Here is a 24,761-nt window from a genome sequence, read left to right as displayed (position 1 = left end):
AAATTGTGCATATAAAATCCGTGCGGCTGTAATAATATGGATTATAATATATCTGTTTTCTTTACTAAAATTTTGTCTTATGATTCCTAGTAAAAATAGTTCGGGTTTCGCATGGATGATCTGAGAAGTAATTTGTTGTAGCATAGTTTTAATTTTTTCCCAATATTTTTGGGCGGTTTCACATGTCCACCAGATGTGGTAATATGTACCTGGTTTTTCCCTGCATTTCCAACATAATGGTGATAGATTTGGATACATTTTTGCAAGTCTAGCAGGTGGCAAGTGCCATCTGTAGAACATTTTATAATGGTTTTCCTTATATGAGGTTGCCATCGTTAGATTATAGTTAGCAGTCCAAATTTTTTCCCATTCGTTTAAATAAATTGTGTACCCAAAGTTTTGTGACCACGCTATCATAGTTCCTTTAACTATTTCTTCAACAGTATCGTGTTGAAGGAGGATATTGTATATATTTGATATTTGCTTTTTTTGTGGACCAAAAATTATTTTATCGAGGGGGTTGTTTTTTTGGAAGCCTGATTTGATCTTATCTTCATTATATTTTGATTTTATTTGTAGGTAGTGTAACCAATCTACTTTAATACCTTTTTCCATGAGTTTTTGCTTAGGGATTAGATCATTATTTTCGTTTAGTAGTTGGTCGTATGTTATAATTTTATCAGGGGTTAATGCATTCGGGTATATAATGGCTTCTGTTGGGGAAATCCATTTTGGGATGCAGAGGTAATGGTTTTTTTTAATGAAGTGCCAGGTGTTAATTAAGGTTTTTCGGATGTAGTGTGATCTGAAATATGTTGGTATTTTATCTATGTCTGTCATCAGAAACTTGTGCCACCTGGATTGAAGGTCATAGCCTTCAAGTGTTAATATTCTAGAATTTTTAAGTATTATCCATTCTTTCAGTAGGTTTACAATTGAGGAATGGTAGTATAGTTCCATGTTTGGTAACCCAAATCCACCCCTTGACCTATGGTCTTGTAGGTCTTTAAGTTTTATCCTGGCCTTTTTTTTTGTCCATATAAATTTGCGAATTTTTTTGTGTAAGTTTTTGAAAAAGGTCCTGTTTAGTTTAATGGGTGCAGTTTGGAAAAGGTATAGAAATCTAGGAAGTATATTGCTTTTAATTACAGCAATTTTCCCCATTATAGAGAGTGGGAGTTTCGACCATCTGCAAAAATATTTGGATATTTGAATGAAACGAGACATCAACAAGCTGATCACAACGGCCCAGCTAATGACGTTGAATGCAGCGTGGTATGCTTCCAAGTTTATTGGAGCCTCTTGCAGCCCACAGACTATTGTGGCTGAAATCATGACAGGTTGATGTCCACCATAAATGGTGCTTGGCGACAGCCTTCTTTACGGGAGACAAGCTTTTCAGCGAATGTCTGGAGCTGCTGTTATTTCAGATGAAGGACATTGGAGGATCCTGCCTTTGGTATCCCAACGGGCTGACTATACTACTTCTCAATACTACTGGCACCCTTCATATTGACCAAATGGTATGAGTGCCTCGCCACAGCGGTCCTTTGGCCAATCAGGGCAAAGACAAAGATCATGTAATGAATGCCCAGACAGAGGCTGTGCATTTAGAGGCAAATGGCTCTTTTGAGGGGGAGGAGATCATTCGTTCTGATGCTCCCAGTGAGATTGTTCCCAAGCACCCCATCAAAGGCCAGTTGGCCACGTTTCCGGACTGATGGGAAGAGTCCACTTCAGACATGAATCTGTGAGACCATACAGTCTGGTCTCAGTCTAAAATTCTGCTCCCTTCCCCCAAGGTTCTTTTTACAGTTTCCAGTGTCTAGGGTACCTTCCAAAAGCATCCTCATGCAGACAGCTATCCATCATTTCCTTAATATCCAAGCCACAGAGGCAGTCCCTGAGGATCAATGCAGACATGGATTCTACTCAATCTTGTTTGTGGTGCCCAAGACCTCCGGGGGATGGAGAGCAGTTCTACATCTCAAACGACTAAACCATCACACTATTTGTAGAAAGTTTAAAATGCACTCACTGTCTACCTTCTTGCAGGACCTTAGGAAGGGCAACTTCCTTACTTCAAATGATCTCACTGGGGCTTATTTACATATTTCAATATTGCCATACCCTAGGCAATATCTTTTTTTTCACTTTAATGGAGCCCATTTCTAGTATAGGGCTAGTATGGTCCCCGCTGTTTTGGGGGATGGCATACCCTGCAGTAGGATGGTTTTCGACCTCGACCGGCAGCAGGTGAAATGACCTCTGTCCCCACAGCCACAGTGACTACGTACGGGAAAGATAGGATTTAAAGCATTGGAAGTCATCTGGAAGAAGAAAGATAAGTTTTTGTGCTGGAGGTTGAGGAAAAGAAAGTTTGGAAAAAAGGGTGAGCTACTATGCTGGAGGGAGAGCTTGATATGGACTTTTGAAAAAAATTGTTTCGGAAGCTGAGCTAAAGCGGAAGCAGAAGTGGACGTACTGTTAGTAGACTGTTTAATTAGCATTAAATGGACTTAAAATTAATTAATTTAATTAAAACCCACTGTATTAATCCTGGATGAAATGGAAGACATAAAAGACTTATTTAAGGACATATTTAAAGATATCAAAGAAAGAAGAAAACAGAAACAACAACATTTCCTTTATTCAAAGCTTTAGAGAAAGCAAGGGAGAAGAAGAGAACAATGCCGAACAGCTGGAACTGACTGATCAACAGGGAAACAAGGAGGGAAACATAAAAGTGTCACTAGATGGACACTTTCAAAAGGGAAAGATTAAAGGATATAATATTGATAAGATAGATGATTTCATATTTAATAAGTTGAAAGTGGAGGGCAAGGGATGCAAAAAGACAAATGAATCAGAAAATGGTTTGATTGAAGAGGGGGTTGAGGGTCACATCCTTGATGATGATGATTATAAAAAAATAAGAATAAAACTGAGAATAGGTGTGATCCGACATCCTGGAATAGGCAGAGTAAGAAAAGAACTAGAACAGAAGTAAAATCAGTTTGGAAAGATTCTATACTTGAGTAGAACGAGCGGAAAGGAGAATGGGTTACAATGGGTTAATGGGTTACAAAAAGATAAGAAATAAATTCCTTGGGGATTGGCAAAAATGGCACCGTGAGGAGGGATGATAGATTATTAAATATGCATTGATAATGGAATGATGTAATTAGATCCATTTAGGTGTTGTTTTAACATACGTATGATTTTATGAAATTTTATTAAAATATAGAACTACAGTGGAACCCCGTCTTACGAACTTAATTGGTTCTGGGACAAGGTTCGTAAGGTGAAAAGTTCGTAAGATGAAACAATGTTTCCCATAGGAATCAATGAAAAAGCGAATAATGCGTGCAAGTCCAAAACTCGCCCCTTTTGCCTTATGACAACCGGCATTCTGATCCTTGTTTGGGGACAGGGGGAGGAGGGAAGGGGGACACAGCAGAGGCTGCGTATGGAGCTTTGTGGGTGATTAACACACGTGGGAAGCTGCCTCGCAGCTTGTCAGCCGGCAGGGCTTACACCCTCCTTGAAAGTGTTTTCGGAGGTGGCAGCAAAGGGGAATCCGGAGCTTCGGCTTCAGACAAGGCTCCCTGGCTCTCACTCTGCTGTGTGTGTATGGGTCCCTGAATGCCGGTAGAGAACAGGGGGAGGCTCTTTTCCTTCCCCTTTGCTCAGGGGGACCAAGCCTCTGAGCTCCGGTCCTCAGCGAAGCGCAGGCAATGGAGACGCGGTATAGAGAGAGGTCAATCTGTCAACTAAAGAAGAGGAAAACTGGAGCACTGGGGGCTCTGAGGATGGCAGGGGGGCACATTTCTTCCATCAGGTTTGGGGCTGCGTGGTTGTTTAGTGCCCTGAAAACTTCACGAGGAAGTTGAGATACGGGCACTCACAGCCTCCTAATCCCCCCGTTTCTTTAAGGCTGCCCCCATCTCTGGCAAGGGAGGGCAAGGGAGGGCAAGGGGTGGCTGGCTCTCCTACCCTCCTCTCATCTCTGCTACAATACATTTTCCCTGCAGTTGATCCAAGCGCTGGCAGGGAAGGAACAAATTTCAGGCGTCCTGGAAACCTAACAAAAAGGGGCTGGTAGAATAATCATTGGGAGTGGGCTGTCCTGTACAGGCTCTCACAGCCTCCTCATTTACACCCTCCCCCGTTTCTTTAAGCCTCCCCCTCTCTCGCAAGGGAGGGAAAGGGGTGGCCGGCTCTCCTACTCTCTCAGTTCTGCTACGTACATTTTCTCTGCAGTTGATCCAAGCGCTGGCACGGAAGGAACGAACTGAAATGCGAGTCAGGAGTCCTGGAAACGTAACAAAAAGGGGGCTGGTGGAATAATCATTGGGAATGGGGTGTCCTGGAAGTTGGGATACAGGCTCTCCCAGCCTCTTAATTCCCCCCCCCCCCCGTTTCTTTAAGGCTTCCCCTCTCGTGTGCAAGGGAAAGCAAGGGGTGGGAAATGCGAGTCAGGAGTCCTGGAAACGTAACAAAAAGGGGGCTGGTGGAATAATCATTGGGAATGGGGTGTCCTGGAAGTTGGGATACAGGCTCTCCCAGCCTCCTCATTCCCCCCCTCCTTTCTTTAAGTTTTCTTTATTAGATTTGTATGCCGCCCCTCTCCGTAGACTCCTTAAAGAAACGAGGGAGGGGGGGAATGAGGAGGCTGGGAGAGCCTGTATCCCAACTTCCAGGACACCCCATTCCCAATGATTATTCCACCAGCCCCCTTTTTGTTACGTTTCCAGGACTCCTGACTCGCATTTCCCACCCCTTGCTTTCCCTTGCACACGAGAGGGGAAGCCTTAAAGAAACGGGCGGGGGGAGGGAGATGAGGAGGCTGGGAGACCTGTATCCCAACTTCCAGGACACCCCATTCCCAATGATTATTCCACCAGCCCCCTTTTTGTTACGTTTCCAGGACTCCTGACTCGCATTTCCCACCCCTTGCTTTCCCTTGCACACGAGAGGGGAAGCCTTAAAGAAACAGGGGGGGGAGGGAGATGAGGAGGCTGGGAGAGCCTGTATCCCAACTTCCAGGACACCCCATTCCCAATGATTATTCCACCAGCCCCCTTTTTGTTACGTTTCCAGGACTCCTGACTCGCATTTCCCACCCCTTGCTTTCCCTTGCACACGAGAGGGGAAGCCTTAAAGAAACAGGGGGGGGGGAGATGAGGAGGCTGGGGGAGCCTGTATCCCAACTTCCAGGACACCCCATTCCCAATGATTATTCCACCAGCCCCCTTTTTGTTACGTTTCCAGGAATCCTGACTCGCATTTCCCACCCCTTGCTTTGCCTTGCACACGAGAGGGGAAGCCTTGAAGAAACGGGGGGGGGGGGGGGGAATGAGGAGGCTGGGGGAGCCTGTATCCCAACTTCCAGGACACCCCATTCTCAATGATTATTCCACCAACCCCCTTATTGTTACGTTTCCAGGAATCCTGACTCGCATTTCCCACCCCTTGCTTTCCCTTGCACACGAGAGAGGAAGCCTTAAAGAAACGGGGGGGGGGGAATGAAGAGGCTGGGAGAGCCTGTATCCCAACTTCCAGGACACCCCATTCCCAATGATTATTCCACCAGCCCCCTTATTGTTACGTTTCCAGGACTCCTGACTCGCATTTCCCACCCCTTGCTTTGCCTTGCACACGAGAGGGGAAGCCTTGAAGAAACGGGGGGGGGGGGGAATGAGGAGGCTGGGGGAGCCTGTATCCCAACTTCCAGGACACCCCATTCTCAATGATTATTCCACCAGCCCCCTTATTGTTACGTTTCCAGGAATCCTGACTCGCATTTCCCACCCCTTGCTTTCCCTTGCACACGAGAGGGGAAGCCTTAAAGAAACGGGGGGGGGGGAATGAAGAGGCTGGGAGAGCCTGTATCCCAACTTCCAGGACACCCCATTCCCAATGATTATTCCACCAGCCCCCTTATTGTTACGTTTCCAGGACTCCTGACTCGCATTTCCCACCCCTTGCTTTGCCTTGCACACGAGAGGGGAAGCCTTGAAGAAACGGGGGGGGGGGGGAATGAGGAGGCTGGGGGAGCCTGTATCCCAACTTCCAGGACACCCCATTCTCAATGATTATTCCACCAGCCCCCTTATTGTTACGATTCCAGGAATCCTGACTCGCATTTCCCACCCCTTGCTTTCCCTTGCGCACGAGAGGGGAAGCCTTAAAGAAACGGGGGGGGGGGGATGAAGAGGCTGGGAGAGCCTGTATCCCAACTTCCAGGACACCCCATTCCCAATGGTTATTCCACCAGCCCCCTTATTGTTACGATTCCAGGAATCCTGACTCGCATTTCCCACCCCTTGCTTTCCCTTGCGCACGAGAGGGGAAGCCTTAAAGAAACAGGGGGGGGGGGATGAAGAGGCTGGGAGAGCCTGTATCCCAACTTCCAGGACACTCCATTCCCAATGGTTATTCCACCAGCCCCCTTATTGTTACGTTTCCAGGACTCCTGACTCGCATTTCCCACCCCTTGCTTTCCCTTGCACACGAGAGGGGAAGCCTTAAAGAAACGGGGGGGGGGAATTAAGAGGCTGGGAGAGCCTGTATCCCAACTTCCAGGACACCCCATTCCCAATGATTATTCCACCAACCCCCTTATTGTTACGTTTCCAGGACTCCTGACTCGCATTTCAGTTCGTTCCTTCCCTTGCAGTGCTTGGATCAACTGCAGGGAAAATGTACGTAGCAGAGCCGAGTTAAAGACATGGCTTTCCAGGAGCCTCCCCAAAGCCGAACGCCAAACCCGAACTTCCGCTTTCGGCGTTCGGAGGCTCCTGGGAAGCCGCCCGGCTATTTTAAAATGTGACCGCCGGGCTGGGGGGCTTCCAAGCACCCCGCCCAAACCCCGAACTTTTGCCAAACTTCCGGGTTCGGGGTGGGGTGCTGGGAAGCCCCCCAGCCCGGCAGTCACCTTTTAAAACAGCCGGGCGGCTTCCCAGGAGCCTCCAAACGCCGAACCCGGAAGTTCGGGTTTGGCGTTCGTAACTCGAAAAAAGATCGTAAGAAGAGGCAATTTTTTTCTGAACCCCGGGTTCGTATCACGAGTTGTTCGTAAGACGAGGGGTTCGTATCTTGAGGTACCACTGTATATAGAAATAGACAAACTATTTAGATGATTGAAATTGCAAAATGTGGAAAGGTTTCATTTATCATATTGAAGTTTTGATAGACTTTTACAATAATATCACATAATTATAATATGATAAATGTGAATTGGAGATTTAAAATAATGGATTGATTAATATCTATTTTTGTATGTTCTTTGTTTTGTTGATTTTTTAAGTTTTCATAGTAATAGAGTCTGGCTTTTTTTCTTCTTAATACTGTAATCTGTTTTTTTTTCTTTATAAGTCTTTTTTTTGTAAGGGTTTTGGAGAATGTTTAAGACAGATGAGCAGGCATGATGGCATATCTGAATTTGCAGGAGAATAATGTTTCACTTAATAAGGTCAAAAGGAAATTAATGTTAAATTCAATTAGAAGAAAACTAGATATCTAGAAGACAAAATCAGAGGTTAAGGTTGGGTGGATGAATGAATACCGGAAGTAATTAATTTAGAATCAATAATTTTGGGGGGCAATTGTATTTGTTTTACTAATTCGATACTGTTTTTATTGTAATATGAAAGTATTTTGAAATGTATTGAAAAAGTTTGTATGGAGGGGGGAAAATACCCACAAAAACATTTTAGAAAATCTTCGGCACTTCTAAAAACAGTGTCGAAAGTACATCTGTCAACAGATATCCACTGCTTATAAGTTATATTCAAAATGATTTAATATTTTTTAAGAGCCAATAGTGAAGGACATTTTTTAGCAATATTGAAGTAACAACTCCAATCTTTTTCTGGATACAATATTTGAGACAGACATACTTTATAATCGCCAAGGTTGAACTCACCAATCTGAATATCTTGCAGCTTCCCCTCTTCAATCATGAACTTAGTGTTTTGGTGTGTTATACATACCACTACCACCAGCCAGGACACAATTTTTTAGTTGCAGTTCAGCAAATTTTGAAAATCCTATTTTGGCAGAAGTGGAATTTTTTTCTTTAAAAAGTTAGGTTTCTTTCAAATTGGTAAGAACCAGCCTCTTCTGGACATGAGTGTTTTTACCGTTCATTTTCATAGACACACAATCTTTCTTGCCAGGCATAATTATCCTCACTTCATCACTATTGTAAAAATCTTTCACTTTACTTACTATAGCTTCATCTAATGTTCTGCCTGGTTTAGGATCAGGACAAGACATGAAACCTTTTTGTTCAATTAGAGATTTGGCTTTTCTAACCATTCTATTGCTAACATTAAATTCATTTTCTATTCTTTCAACTGTCCAACCCTTTGGTAGTGTAGTCTGTATCATGAACTGTTCACTTCTGCCATGAGTGGATTTAAAATTATCTTTAAGCTGCAGAATGATCTCTGAATCATTTTTCCTTCACCTTCTACTGTTTCACCTACCAGCTCAAGGGTCAATGATTTTGTAACTTTTTCTAATTTTGGGGGGCAATAACCTCGATAATGGATTCCTTTTTTTGCAATGGGTGATTCTTCGATGTTAGAAAGTGATTTATTCAAATACTCTATTGTTGAATCCGGATTTTTAAAATCCTCTGTGTTGGAAGTTACAGGTTCTTCAAAATTTTTCTCTTTTTCAAAATGCTTTCTATACCATTAATATTAAGTATTAACTCTCACAAATTTTCATGTCTGCATTGATTGATGGATTTATATGAAATATCCAATCTTGTTCCAGCCTAAGATTTTTCTTATTGTATGTCCTGTTTTTTCAAAAGGATTGCAACAGCATATACTATATTATAAAATGCTGTTCCTTGAGAAATAGCAGCCATTGCTATGTGAGAAAAATACCATTAATATTAAGTAAGAAAGATGTGTAATAAAAATAAATATTTACAGTACACTTGAGGTATAAGTGTTACTATAAAGTGAGTATTAGGGCTATTGCACACAGCTTTTTCTGTCTGCGGATAAACGCTATGATTTTGGCAGCATATTTCAACCAGGTTTTCACTATATCTGTATTAGTTTTTTTTATTAGTAGTGAAAACAATGGCAGCCTTTTAATATAAATACAGTGGTACCTCGAGATACGAGTTTAATTCGTTCCGGACCTGGGCTCTTAAGTCGAGCAGCTCTTATCTCGAACGACTTTTCCCCATAGGAATTAATGTAAATAATTTTAATTGGTTCCAGCCCTGAAAAAACTCACAAAGTTAGTCTAAATTATGCAGAAAGACATGTTTTTAATGAAGAAATGTACATATAAATGAATAATGAAGTTTCTTTCACTTAACTTGTAAACTTTCTTAAACTTTTAAATTTACATATGTTCAACTTCTCTGCCACCCAATCCTGTAGGACAGAGGTCCCCAACCCTTTTTGCACCAGGGACCGGCTTTAAGCGATCAAGAGAGGAATGGGTGAATGAATGGACGGAGGGTGGGAAGGAAGGAAAGAGGGAAGGGACAGGAACAGAGGAAGGAAGCAAGGAAACTTATGAAAGGGGAGAGTAAGAGAGGAATGAGTGAAGGGAGTTAGTGGCATGGAAACATTTCCCTGCATCTCATGCAGAGTGGGTTGATGAGAAACACATGAGAGCCCAGAGGGAAATTGATCGTTTTAGAGCGAAGTACCATGACAAACCGTAATATATAACTGTGTGTTGGTTGTTGTCTTTTCTTTTTTGTTTTAGGACTAAAGTCCCTGTTCCAAGGGGTCTGAATGTTAGCTTTCGCTAGGATTCTGCAATTCTATTACGCTTTGGTTGCCATGAGTACGGGGAAGGTTTTGGTCATGGGGGGGGGAGTGCAGGAGGCCCTATGTAATGGGATAAGTTTTGTTTTCTTAGCCGTTTCTTCAAATGGCTCACTTCCAAGCAGCCAAACCTCCAATAAATATGAAACCAAAATTAAAATTAAAATATGTAACACTTCCCTGGTGCAGAGCTGAACGGATTGGATACTGTAGCTTAGAGGATAATTCTCTGCCTTACAAGGCAAAGGTTGCAGGTTCAAGTCCCAGTGGGTATGGCTAGCTGATGAGGCCAAAATAAGGCCGAAATAGATCTATCCTAGTCTACCTTAATTTTGAAATTCAGCAAATAAAATCTACGAAAACATATATATCTCATATCTCTCTCTCTATCTCTCTCTCTCTCTCTCTCTCTCTCTATCTATCTATCTATCTATTTGTTTTCGTAAATTTTCACGGGTATATGTACGTAGATTGTTCTGAGTTCGGGTTTTGCCCTGTGTAATATTTTGCATGTTTATGCGACGTTTCGGTGAAATCACATCCACCATCATCAGGCTGAAGTTTCCAAGCTTCGTGCTGTTGTAAAATGGAATGTTTGCAACTGTCATTTCTTCCTAGTATATAGTGTGGGGGTGGAGATTTGGTTTGAATGTAGCAAATAGATTGGGTGATTATGTTTCAGTGATCCGATTGGTTGGTGTAATCATAATTATTAGAAGGATTGACATGGTGATTTTTATGAAGTGTTTTTTGTTTAAGGTTGGTTTCCAAATTTCCAAATTCTAAATTCATAATTATTAGAAGGATTGACATGGTGATTTTTATGAAGTGTTTTTTGTTTAAGGCTGGTTTCCAAATTCCAAAATTCCAAAATCATAATTATTAGAAGGATTGACATGGTGATTTTTATGAAGTGTTTTTTTTGTTTTTTTTTGTTTAAGGCTAGTTTCCAAGGAGCCCCAAACATAAAATCCAATTGGAATACCAAGGAATCTATGAAATCCCTTGCAAAACATGTGCAGCCACATACATTGGACAAACCAACCGAAGAGTAAGTGCACGCCTTGCAGAACATGTGAATGCAGTTAAAGAAGAAGAAAAGACTTCCTCCCTTGTCCAGCACATTAAAAAAACAGGTCACGAAATTGACTTTGAAAAAACTAAATTACTTCACAAAACAGAGAATTTATATAGAAGAATTGCTCTAGAAGCCATAGAAATTGAGAGGAGACCCCTTTGCATAAATAAAAGAGATGACACGTCCCGCCTACCAGAAATTTGGAAACCAGCCTTAAACAAAATAAACAAAAAAAAAACACTTCATAAAAATCACCATGTCAATCCCTTAATTTTCAAATTCAGCAAAAAAACGTGACATATATGTATGTATGTATGTATGTAGATTGTTCTGAGTTCGGGTTTTGCCCCGTGTAATATATACAGTGGTACCTCGAGATACGAGTTTAATTCGTTCCGGACCTGGGCTCTTAAGTTGAGCAGCTCTTATCTCGAACGACTTTTCCCCATAGGAATTAATGTAAATAATTTTAATTGGTTCCAGCCCTCAAAAAACTCACAAAGTTAGTCTAAATTATGCAGAAAGACATGTTTTTAATGAAGAAATGTACATGTACATATAAATGAATAATGAAGTTTCTTTCACTTAACTTGTAAACTTTCTTAAACTTTTAAATTTACATATGTTCAACTTCTCTGCCACCCAATCCTGTAGGACAGAGGTCCCCAACCCTTTTTGCACCAGGGACCGGCTTTAAGCGATCAAGAGAGGAATGGGTGAATGAATGGACGGAGGGTGGGAAGGAAGGAAGGAAAGAGGGAAGGGACAGGAACAGAGGAAGGAAGCAAGGAAACTTATGAAAGGGGAGAGTAAGAGAGGAATGAGTGAAGGGAGGGAGGGAGGGAAGAAGGTGGGAAGGAGAAAGAAAAGAAGAAATAGAGGAAGGGAAGGTAAAAGAGAGAAAGAAATAGAGCAAGAAAGAAAGCTGCAAGCACCCCCCCGAGCCCCCCAGGCCGGCTGCAACCTTTTAAAACACGCGCGCCGCTTCGCAGCTGTCTCCTGAAGCCGAACGCGGAAGTTAGCGTTTGGCTTCAGGAGACAGCTCCTTGGCGCTTGTATCTCGAATTTGGGCTTGTAAGTAGAACAAAAATATCTCTCCCCTCCCAGCTCTTATCTCGAGTTGCTCTTAAGTAGAGCAGCTCTTATGTCGGGGTTCCACTGTACTGTATTTTTTATTATGTTACAGTTTAGAAGCAGAAGACAGAGGAGAAAGCTTTGTTAGGATTCAGCCTGAGAACGAACAGGGGTAGACAGTGAATGCAGAGTATTCATCCAAATCTGATCGAACACTTGTAAGAGCTCATATTAAGACTTACAAAGTGGTGCTCAAGGTGGCAAGATGTATCATGCCACCTTGATTGCATCAGCGGAATTCTGCCCGGACACTCTGTTCAGGGTGACCCGCTCCCTTCTTAATCAGGGTGGGTAGGTTGGGGAGCCCTTGCAGAGCAGTGCCGAGGACCTCGTTTTTCACTGATAGTCGCTCAGATCCGGAAAGACCTTGACTCCGATTGGATAGCAGGGTCGGCTGAAAATGAGTCAGTTGAGGTGACTGAGGCCCGTCCTTGTCCAACTGTCTGGGAGGAATATGATCTGGTGACACCTGATGAAGTGGACAAGGTCACTGGAGCTTTGAGTTCTGCCACCTGTTTACTGGATCCATGTCCCTCTTGGTTGGTTTCGGCCAGCAGAGAGGTGACACGGAGCTGGGTCCAGGAGATTGTCAACACTTCTCTGAGGGGGAGTCCTTCCCAGCTCCCTCCAAAGAGGCACTTGTGTGCCCCCTCCTCAAGAAGCCTTTCCTGGACCCAGCTGTGCTTAATAACTACTGTCCAGTCTTCAACCACCCCTGTATGGGGAAGGTTGTTGAGAAGGTGGTGGCGCTCCAACTCCAACGGTCCTTGGAAGAAGCCGATTATCTAGGCCCGCAGCAGTCAGGATTCAGGCCTGGCTACAGCACGGAAACTGCTTTGGTCACGCTGGTGGATGATCTCTGGCGGGCCCGGAACAGGGGTTTATCTTCTGTCCTGGTGCTTCTCGACCTCTCAGCGGCTTTCGATACCATTGACTATTTATTTATTTTATTTATTTATTATTCAGACTTGTATGCCGCCCCTCTCCGCGGACTCGGGGCGGCTCACAGCAAAATATAACAATCGTAACAAATCCAAATAAATTTAAAATATTTTAAAAAGTTTTTTTTAAAAAGAACCCCATTTACTAACAAGCACACACACAAACATACCATGCATAAATTGTACATGCCCGGGGGAGGTGTTTCAGTTCCCCCATGCCTGACGGCAAAGGTGGGTTTTAAGGAGTTTACGGAAGGCAGGGAGAATAGGGGCAGTTCTAATCTCTGGGGGGAGTTGGTTCCACAGAGTCGGGACTGCCACAGAGAAGGCTCTTCCCCTGGGGCCCGCCAACCGACATTATTTAGTTGACAGGACCCGGAGAAGGCCCACTCTGTGGGACCTAATCGGTCGCTGGGATTCGTGCGGCAGAAGGCAGTCTCAGAGATATTCTGGTCCAATGCCATGAAGGGCTTTAAAGGTCATAACCAACACTTTGAATTGTGACCGGAAATTGATCGGCAGCCAATGCAGACTGCGGAGTGATGGCGAAACATGAGCCCATGACTGCTCTCGCAGCTGCGTTCTGCACGATCTGAAGTTTCCGAACACTTTTCAAAGGTAGCCCCATGTAGAGAACGTTACAATAGTTGAACCTCGAGGTGATGAGGGCATGAGTGACTGTGAGCAATGAGTCCCGGTCCAGATAGGGCCAAAACTGGTGCACCAGGCGAACCTGGGCAAACGCCCCCCTCGCCACAGCTGAAAGATGGTTCTCTAATGTGAGCTGTGGATCGAGGAGGACGCCCAAGTTGCGGACCCTCTCCGAGGGGGTCAATAATTCCCCCCCCCCCAGGGTAATGGACGGACAGATGAAATTGTCCTTGGGAGGCAAAACCCACAGCCACTCCGTCTTATCCGGGTTGAGTTTGAGTCTGTTGACACCCATCCAGGCCACAACAGCCTCCAGACACCGGCACATCACTTCCACTGCTTCGTTGACTGGACATGGGGTGGAGATGTAAAGCTGGGTATCATCGGCGTACCGATGATACCTCACCCCATGCCCTTGGATGATCTCACCCAGCGGTTTCATGTAGATATTAAATAGCAGGGGGGAGAGGACTGACCCCTGAGGCACCCCACAAGGGAGACCTCTGACCCCCCACTAACACCGACTGCGACCGATCGGAGAGGTAGGAGGAGAACCACTGAAGAACAGTGCCTCCCACCCCCAACCCCTCCAGCCAGTGCAGAAGGATATCATGGTCGATGGTATTGAAAGCCGCTGAGAGGTCAAGGAGCACCAGGACAGAGGATAAACCCCTGTCCCGGGCCCGCCAGAGATCATCCATCAACGCGACCAAAGCAGTTTCCGTGCTGTAACCGGGCCTGAAACCCAACTGCTGGGGACCTAGATAACCATGGTATCTTTCTGCACTGGCTGGGGGGTTCGGAGTGGGAGGCACTGTTCTCCAGTGGTTTTCTTCCTACCTCTGGTCAGCCACATTTGGTATTAGTGGGTGGTCAGAGGTCGACATCTAGGTTTCTCTCTTGTAGGGTGCCTCAGTGCCCGGCCCTCTCCCCCCTGCTGTTTAATATCTACATAAAACCGCTGGGAGAGATCATCCAAGGGCATGGGTAAGGTATCATCAGTATGCTGATGATACCCAGCTGTACATCTCCACCCCATGCCCAGTCGGTGAAGCAGTGGAAGTGATGTGCTAGTGCCTGGAGGCTGTTAGGGTCTGGATGGATGTCAACAGACTCAAACTCAACCCTGATAAGATGGAGTGGCTGTGGATTTTGCCTCTAAAAGACAATTCCATCTGTCCATCCATTACCCAGGGGGGGGGAATTACAGACCCCCTCAGAGAAGGTCCGCAAGTTGGGAGTTCTCCTCGATCCACAGCTGACATTAGAACATCACCTTTTGGCTGTGCAAGGAGGGCGTTTGCCCAGATCCACCTGGTGCACCAGTTACGGCCCTATTTGGACCAGGAGTCATTGCTCACAGTCACTCATGCCCTCATCACCTCGAGGTTTGACTACTGCAACGCTCTCTACATTTATCACTACAGTATATATTACACGGGGCAAAACCCGAACTCAGAACAATATACATACATACATACATACATATATGTCACATGTTTTTTTGCTGAATTTGAAAATTAAGGGATTGACATGGTGATTTTTATGAAGTGTTTTTTTTTGTTTATTTTGTTTAAGGCTGGTTTCCAAATTTCTGGTAGGCGGGACGTGTCATCTCTTTTATTTATGCAAAGGGGTCTCCTCTCAATTTCTATGGCTTCTAGAGCAATTCTTCTATATAAATTCTCTGTTTTGTGAAGTAATTTAGTTTTTTCAAAGTCAATTTCGTGACCTGTTTTTTTAATGTGCTGGACAAGGGAGGAAGTCTTTTCTTCTTCTTTAACTGCATTCACATGTTCTGCAAGGCGTGCACTTACTCTTCGGTTGGTTTGTCCAATGTATGTGGCTGCACATGTTTTGCAAGGGATTTCATAGATTCCTTGGTATTCCAATTGGATTTTATGTTTGGGGCTCCTTGGAAACTAGCCTTAAACAAAAAAAAACAAAAAAAACACTTCATAAAAATCACCATGTCAATCCTTCTAATAATTATGATTTTGGAATTTTGGAATTTGGAAACCAGCCTTAAACAAAAAACACTTCATAAAAATCACCATGTCAATCCTTCTAATAATTATGAATTTAGAATTTGGAAATTTGGAAACCAACCTTAAACAAAAAACACTTCATAAAAATCACCATGTCAATCCTTCTAATAATTATGATTACACCAACCAATCGGATCACTGAAACATAATCACCCAATCTATTTGCTACATTCAAACCAAATCTCCACCCCCACACTATATACTAGGAAGAAATGACAGTTGCAAACATTCCATTTTACAACAGCACGAAGCTTGGAAACTTCAGCCTGATGATGGTGGATGTGATTTCACCGAAACGTCGCATAAACATGCAAAATATTACACAGGGCAAAACCCGAACTCAGAACAATCTACATACATATACCCGTGAAAATTTACGAAAACAAATAGATAGATAGATAGATAGAGAGAGAGAGAGAGAGAGAGATAGATAGATATGAGATATATATGTTTTCGTAGATTTTATTTGCTGAATTTCAAAATTAAGGTAGACTAGGATAGATCTATTTCGGCCTTATTTTGGCCTCATCAGCTAGCCATACCCACTGGGACTTGAACCTGCAACCTTTGCCTTGTAAGGCAGAGAATTATCCTCTAAGCTACAGTATCCAATCCGTTCAGCTCTGCACCAGGGAAGTGTTACATATTTTAATTTTAATTTTGGTTTCATATTTATTGGAGGTTTGGCTGCTTGGAAGTGAGCCATTTGAAGAAACGGCTAAGAAAACAAAACTTATCCCATTACATAGGGCCTCCTGCACTCCCCCCCCCATGACCAAAACCTTCCCCGTACTCATGGCAACCAAAGCGTAATAGAATTGCAGAATCCTAGCGAAAGCTAACATTCAGACCCCTTGGAACAGGGACTTTAGTCCTAAAACAAAAAAGAAAAGACAACAACCAACACACAGTTATATATTACGGTTTGTCATGGTACTTCGCTCTAAAACGATCAATTTCCCTCTGGGCTCTCATGTGTTTCTCATCAACCCACTCTGCATGAGATGCAGGGAAATGTTTCCATGCCACTAAGTATTGAAGTTTGCCTCTGTGCCTTCTAGAATCAAGAACCTCCTTGACCTCAAAATGTTGCTCTCCTTCTATGAGCAAAGGTGGGAGGGGGATTGCTTGAGCAGGACGCAAGTCGGATGTGCGTTCCGGTTTGAGTAAACTAACATGAAACACTGGCTGAATCTTCCATAACATTTTTGGTAGCTCCAGCTTCATAGCTACTGAATTCACCACTTGCACAATTGGGAAAGGTCCCACATATTTGGCCCCAAATTTTTTCAACTTTTGAGTAGTCCTTAAGATCTTTGTGGAGAGGAAAACCCTATCCCCCACTTTGTAATCCACTGCATGACTCCACTTTTTGTCTGCTTGCGCCTTATGGGCATTATGAGCCTCATCGAGAGCTCTATGAGCCACTGGCCAATTTGCCTTCAACTGGGTTACCCATTCCTTTAAGGTACGATACTTAGGTTAATCCTGTGGTAACTCCAGGATAGGTACAAATTCTTGTCCATTTACCAATTTAAACGGAGTAAATCCTGTGCTACTATGTAGCAAGTTGTTATATGCAACCTCTGCGAACGGCAAAAATTTGCTCCAATTGTCTTGTTGGTAATTTAAATAACACCGGAGATATTGCTCCAACATGGAGTTGGCCCATGCACACCCTCCGTTAGTATGTGGGTGGTGGGCGTTTAACCTCTGCTTGGTATTTAACAAGCTCAGAAACTCTTTCCAAAAGTCCAAAGTGAATTGCACCCCTTGGTCCGAAATGACCCTTTCTGGGACTCCATGAAGATAATACTCATGCTGCATGAAAAGCCTTGCTAAGGCCCTGGAAGTGGGGATTTTTTGGCAAGCTACAAAATGAACCTGCTTGGAAAAAAGATCAGTAACAAACCAAATAACTGTATTCCCCCCACTCTCAGGTAAAAAAATAAATAATAATAATAATAATAATAATAATAATAATAATAATAATAATAATAATTTATAAGATGTGTATGCCGCCCCTCTCCGAAGACTCGGAGCGGCACAATCCACAATAAAGTCCACAGAAATGTCTTTCCAGGGTGCCCCGGGTCTTGACACACTTTGTAACAGTCCTTGTGGTCGACCCGGGGCCGCTTCGCTGCTGCACAAACAGGGCAGCTTGCCACATAAGTCTCAATGTCCTTTTTCATGGAGGGCCACCAGAATTGTCTCCTCAACAGGTGTAAGGTTTTCAGAAATGCAAAATGTCCTGCCACTTTTGAATCGTGGGCCCTAATATGACAGTTCTCATTGAGGCTGGGACATACACTCTGGATCCTATCCTTGCTAATCCAGACCGTTGAGTGCAGTCTGCCTGATGAGTCAAAAAAGAGTTATCGGTTTCTAAAGCCTTTTGTAGTTCCACTGACAAGTCATCCGGAAGATCGGCCTTCTTTGACTTCTGCTCTCTGGTGATTGCTGGGCACGCCCATTGTTGTGCCGGGATCACTGGTTGAACCACTGATCTCCAGCCTACCACTGTTATATTGAGGCAACCTGAAAAGGGCATCTGCCATAAAATTATTTCCCCCAGGTATATAGCGCAATGAGAAGTTGAACTGACTGAAATGCTGCATTCATCTAGCTTGCTTGGGGGACAATTTCCAGGTTTTTTTTTTAATGCTTCTAAATTTATGTGATTAGTCCATACCTCAAACGGCTGTTTAATTCCTTCTAGGAAATGCCTCCAGAGACAGTAGGGCCCACCGCACTGCAAATGCTTCTTTTTACTATACCGCCCACCTATGTTCAATCTCAGTTAGTTTCCTAGAAGTATATGCACAGGGACGAAGGCCTGTTCTTCATCTCCCTGCAACGGGACTGCTCCCATGGCCACATCGCTTGCGTCGACTTGAACTACAAAAGGACGCTCCAAATCTGGGTGCTTGAGGATGGGCTCACCCGCAAAAAGTCTCTTTTATTTATTTATTTATTTATTTATTTATTTATTTATTTATTTATTTATTTATTTATTTATTTATTAGATTTGTATGCCGCCCCTCTCCAAAGACTTTTTGAAAGCTGCTTGACATTTTATGGTCCATTGTACTGGGCCGTTCGGTTTGGGTTTGCCTTCTCCTTTCGTTTTCAACAGATTTGTGATAGGCAACGCTATTTGGAAGAATACCGGAATAAACTGTCGGTAGAAAGAATACCGGAATAAACTGTCGGTAGAAGTTGGCAAACCCTAAAAAACTCTGCAATTGCTTTCTAGTATGTGGGGCCTCCCATTCCAGGACTGCCCTCACCTTCTTCAGATCCATCTCCACTCCTTTCTGTGAGATGCAATAGCCCAAGTAGTCAATTTTGCTCTGGTGAAATTCGCTCTTAGACAGCTTCGTGTATAACTGCGGCTTTAAGTTTCTTTAGAACTTCCCTTACAAGGGCCACATGTTGCTCTAATGTCTCTGAGAATATCAATATATCATCAAGGTAGATCAGGACCCCCTTATATAAATGTTCATGCAGTACCTCATTGATTAATTGCATGAAAACTCCTGGCGCCCCCTGTAGGCCAAATGGGAGCACTCAGAACTGGAAACACCCTAGGGGAGTATTGAAAGCCATTTTCCATTCATCCCCTTCCATTATTATTACTATTATTATTATTACTATTATTATTATTATTATTTATTGGATTTGTATGCCGCCCCTCTTCAGAGACTCGGGGTGGCTAACAGCAATAATAAAACAGCATATAATAATAATCCAATACTAAAAGCAGTTAAAAACCCATTATTATAAAAAACCAAACATACATACAGACATACCATGCATAAAATTGTAAAGGCGATGCGAACTCTATAGTAAGCCTCACGCAAATCCAGTTTTGTGAAAAATTTTCCTGTGTCCAAATAAGCCAACATGTCCTCCATAAGTGGTAGGGGGTACACATTATGCAAGCAAATCATATTTAAATTGCGGTAATCAACCACCATTCTGAGAGACCTAGCCGGCTGAACAAAACCCCTTGCTAAATTTTTGTCAATAAACCTGCACAGTTCTTTCAGTTCTCCAGGGGTCAAAGAGTCCATTTTCAGTTTCATCAGCTTAACCCCAGGTAGTATCTCAATGCTACACTGTGGCCCGATGGAGTGGTAACATATCTGCCTCCTTTTCACTGAAAACTCCCTTGAGGTCCCAGTACTCCCTAGGGATTCTTTCCTCCCCTTTGATTTTCTCCAGTCCAATTCTGCTAGAACAAAGCCCAATTCATTCTTCCCTTTGTAAGTGACAGTCACGGCTCCAGTGCGCCAATTAATCTCAGGGTTCCATTTCTGCAGCCACAGTAATTCCACAATAATTGCATTGTCTGGTAGGGCCCCCATAATAAATCGTATAGTCTCTTGATGGGAGCCCATTGTCATGATTAAAGTCTCAGTCTCATGTGTGGCTGGCTTCCCCCCTGCCATCGACCAATCCAGTTCGGTAAATGAGATGGGATCTCATAAGGATTCTCTGCCACCTCTGGGGACATAAGATTCCTGGTACAGCCCAAATCCAGAAGGGCTGACATGGTTTCCCTTGTCCCCCCCCCGTTGGGTCCCGTAGTGTAATAGGAATGTATATACATCCGGGGCAGGACTTACCAAAACAGCTTCTTCATGCTCACTGTCCTTGATGAGCAGACGTGCCGTAGCTCCCAGCTCCTCCCCTTTTTGGGAAGCCTCCTTCCCCATTCGCCCAGCATCTGGGTTTTTTTTGGTGCACTGCTCTGTTTTCTTTCCGCCAATAGGGGTCACTCGGCACAGGTTTTGCAAGGCACTCTGCTGCCCGATGCCCCTCCTTTCCGCAACGGAAACAAGCTGTAGGTCTGATTTTCTCCATGCTTGATCTGGCACCGTTCCTCGGGCCTTGTCCCACCCCCCCGAGGGGGACCTTCTCTCATGCTGGCCTCTCAGGAGGTCAATCTCCACCTCCACCACCAGCTGGAACCATCTACGGAGGTTTCTAGGTGTTGCTCTGGCTTTGCAGTGTTGGTAAACCTCATCATTAAAGCCATCCATGTAGTATTCCATGAGCACTCCCACTGGGTACGTGCTGATGTATGCCATCAGCTCACGAAACTCCTGGGTGTATTCAGCCATGGATCTCCTGCCCTGTTTTAGGTTTTTCAGCTTGGTTCTGGCTTTCCTTTCCACTAAAGGATCTTTGAAACGCGCTCTGAGAGCCGTCATAAACTCATCAAAATTCCTCGAAGACGGAGCGATGTCTTCGCGCGTCCGGCACAGCTGAGCTCACCCAGGCCGGATCATCTGGAAATTCCCCTTCATAATCTTCCATGTACTGGTTCACTTGGGCCAAGAAATACCTTAGGTATTGTTGCGTTAAGGGAGGGGCGTCTGGTACTCTTCGCCTCTGAGCTTCCCCTCCCCTCTGCTGTGTTTGCACTGGTGGGGGTCGGGGTTGGGCTTGCACCGGAGGGGGGGTTTGGGCTGCTGCTCTCTGCTGCATTCCCTGCCCTGAAGGCCCTGCTGTAGCCTCGTCCTCCCCTTCCTTCTCACTTGTAGGATCTGCTAGAGCTCGCTGGCTATTTTTTCCCCACCACTTGTAGGGTTTCTTTGATGCCTGTAACCAGCTCAGCTAACAGAAGCCCCTCCCCTTTCTTTTGTTTCCTACGGTGGGTCACATTTGCATCAGAAAAAAGAGGTTCATCCTCAGATATGCAACTTACTCCGACTCCCATGGACCATCTGAGGGCTCTCTGCGGCAGCTCAGCTGGAAGCTGATCATCCTCACTTTGGCCTGAATCTTCCTCTTTTTGGAGTATGGGCGGAGGAGGGTTTCTTAAGCTGGTATCTTCCTCGGATTGCTCCTCTCTGCTTTCATGCTGGGACATAGTTGCTCAGTCCCTGGTAGAATTAATCCTACAGGAATGACTGTTTCAAAGCAGTCTTTGCTTAATGTCAACTAGTACAGTCGGAATTTAAGAAAAGTACCAAAATTCAAAACTGAAAGCAATCAAAGTAAAAGCAAAGACTGAGAAAAAAGGCGCGATACATATCAAAACCCCTTTTGACCCCCCCATCTTAGAGATTGGCCAATCCCCAGTTTCCATAACCGTCAGGTAGACGCATCTTTAAACCCTCATTACATTTATGGAATGCAGCTTCTAATGGTCTCCTGGTCACCTGGTTTCTAGGAAAACAAAACTTATCCCACTACACAGGGCACTCTTCCCCCCCCCCCCCATGACCAAAACCCTCCCCATTCTCATGGCAAGCAAAGCATAGTAGAATTGCAGAATCATAGCAAATGCTTCATGGGAAAATAAGAACTATTTGATATTGGATAATACAAGAATAACAAAGAGGAGGAGAAAAAAAAATAGTGAACGGCAAACAACATCTGTAAAGCCTTTTAATTTTGGTTTCATATCTATTGGAGGTTTGGCTGCTTGGAAGTGAGCCATCTGAAGATAACTAACAAGAAACATCTCTGAAACGGAATATTGGACTTTGTGGACTAAGATCATGTAGAACATTCCACGAGGCAAAAGAAGAAAGAAGAAAAATTCTTCCATGCCCCCCATCAGAGCTGATTATCTTAATGGGATTATTTTGAGAGCAAGGTTTAAGGGTTACGAGCAGGCTAAAAAATAATGCTAGGACTTATTTTCTGATTGGGTCTTATTTTCAGGAAAACTCAGTATTAAATTGCATGCAGTATTAAATTGCATGCAGTAGTTTGGAGTGAGTTTTTATTTAAAAAATTGATTTATTATTTAAACAGGTTGCTCAGTAAACGTAATGATTTTGCTAATGTATTATTTATAAATCACACAAATTGCAGGTAATTTCAACATAAAATTTGGCTCATCAATTATAGCTGTAGCTTATATATATATATATATATATATATATATATATATATATATATATATATATATATTTGTTTTCGTAAATTTTCACGGGTATATGTATGTAGATTGTTCTGAGTTCGGGTTTTGCCCTGTGTAATGTTTTGCATGTCTATGCGACGTTTCGGTGAAATCACATTCACCATCATCAGGCTGGAGTTCCAATCTTTGTGTTTTTGCAAATGAATATTAGCAACTGACATTTCTTCTTAGCATGTAGTGTGGGGGTGGAGATTTGCTTTGAATGTAGCAAATAGATTGGGTGACTATGCTTCCGTGATCTGATTGGTTGGTGTAATCATGGTTATAGAAGGAATGGCATGAAGATTATGAAGTGTTTTGTTTAAGTCTGATTTCCAAATATAAAATTCTAAAATCATAATAATTAAAGGATTGACATATTGATTATAATGAGGTGTTTATTTTGTTTAAGGCTGGTTTCCAAATCTCTGGCAGGCGCGAGGTATCATCCCTTTTATTTAAACAAAAAGATCTTTTTTCAATTTCAATAGCTTCTAGAGAGATTCTTTTATATAAATTCTCTGTTTTGTGGAGTAATTTAGTTTTTTCAAAGTCAATTTCGTGCCCTGTTTTTTTAATGTGCTGGACAAGGGAGGAGGTCTTCTCCTGTTTCTTGACTGCATTCATATGTTCTGCCATGCGCTGGCTCACTCTTCGGTTAGTTTGTCCAATGTATGTGGCTGCACATGTTTTGCAAGGGATTTCATAGATACCTTGGTATTCTAATTGGATTTTATCTTTGGGGCTCCTTAGGATATTAGATATTTTTTGGTTAGTGCAAAATGAGGTTTTGATGTTATGTTTTTGTAGAATTTTACTAATTTTATCCGTGGTGCCTTTGATGTAAGGAAGGATGGTGGTGCCATTGTCCTGTTCTTGATCTTGTTTTTTGGGGGGTGTCTCTTTATTGATTAGGTTTGTTATTGTTTTCTCTTTGAATCCATTAGAAATTAGTACATCTTTGAGTTTGTTCAATTCAGTTTTTAAGTGCTCATGGTCAGCTAAGCGTTTGGTTCTGGTGATGAGAGTTTTGGCCACTGAGGTGATTTGTGCGGGGTGGTGGTGTGAGTGTGCATTTAGATAACGGTTGGTATGGGTTTTCTTTTGGTAGATAGTATGTCCTAGGCTGCCATTGGGTTTTTTATAGACCAGTACATCTAGAAAGGGAAGTTGATCATTGATTTCTGTTTCCATAGTAAACTGTATTTTGGGGTGTAGGCTGTTGAGATGAGTGAGGAAATTGTCTAGTTTTTCTTTACCATGTGGCCAAATTACAAAGGTATCATCAACATATCTCAGCCAAAGTTTGGGTTTGTATTTGGCTTGCTCTAAAGCATTATTTTCGAAATATTCCATATAGAGGTTGGCTATGACAGGTGATAGAGGTGATCCCATGGGGGCTCCCTCTATTTGTTTATATCTTTGTTCATTATAGATGAAGTATGTATTGGTCAGGCAGTGGTTGGTAAGGTCTAGGATATATTTGGGGGGTTTGTGTTTGTCTTGGATAGCTGTCAAGGCTTCTGTAATAGGTATTTGTGTGAACAGGGACACGACATCGAAACTTACAAGTAGGTCATTGGGTTGTAGGTTTTGTTTTTTAATTATTTGTATAAAGTGGGATGAATTTTGAACATATGAGGTAATAGTTTCTGTATATGGTTGAAGGTATTTGGCTAAAAATTTGGCAAGGTTTTGTAGAGGGGAGCCTATAGAACTGACTATTGGCCTGAGAGGTATTCCTTCTTTGTGTATTTTTGGAAGGCCATAGAGTTTTGGACATATGGAAGATTTTTCTCTGGGGATGATTTTTTGCTGGATTTCTTCGCTGATGGGAGAGGCCTTGATTTTAGATTTGGTGGTTTTTTCTAGGTAGGTGGTAGGATCTGTGCTTAGGAGTTTGTAGGCTGGGTTTTTTAGTAGATTTGTCATTTTTTCTTTGTATTCTGCTGTGTTCATTACTATAGTGGAGTTTCCTTTATCAGCTGGGAGAATTATTATATCCTGGTTTTTCTTTAGATTGATAAGTGCCTCTCTTTCTTCCTGCTGTATGTTGCTTTTTGGAGGTTTACTAGAGCACAGAATATTAGTGACTTGGAGTCTGATTTTGTTAGCAGTATCTGGGTTGATTTTATGTAAAGTTGTTTCAATTCCACATATGATATTTTCAGT

General features: G+C 43.1%; 1 protein-coding gene across 2 annotated transcripts in view; it reads left to right on the top strand.

Annotated features, from left to right (window-relative positions):
* The window catches only part of KIAA1143 (KIAA1143 ortholog), a 67,087-nt gene that overhangs the window by 13,914 nt on the left and 28,412 nt on the right, over positions 1-24,761 (top strand). The window contains exon 3 of one of the 2 annotated variants that reach the window (XM_070727386.1): positions 1,170-2,628. The exons of the other annotated variant lie outside the window; for it this stretch is intronic. Coding sequence (XP_070583487.1) covers positions 1,170-1,213 — 44 coding nt within the window. The 3' untranslated portion in view covers positions 1,214-2,628. Of the gene's footprint in view, positions 1-1,169; positions 2,629-24,761 lie in introns of those variants that run through there. 2 annotated transcript variants of the gene reach the window in all.

This window comes from Erythrolamprus reginae, chromosome Z (assembly GCF_031021105.1).
Source record: "Erythrolamprus reginae isolate rEryReg1 chromosome Z, rEryReg1.hap1, whole genome shotgun sequence".
In the NCBI taxonomy this organism is placed as follows: Eukaryota; Metazoa; Chordata; class Lepidosauria; order Squamata; family Dipsadidae; genus Erythrolamprus; species Erythrolamprus reginae.
This window is presented reverse-complemented; position numbering and strand designations above follow the sequence as displayed.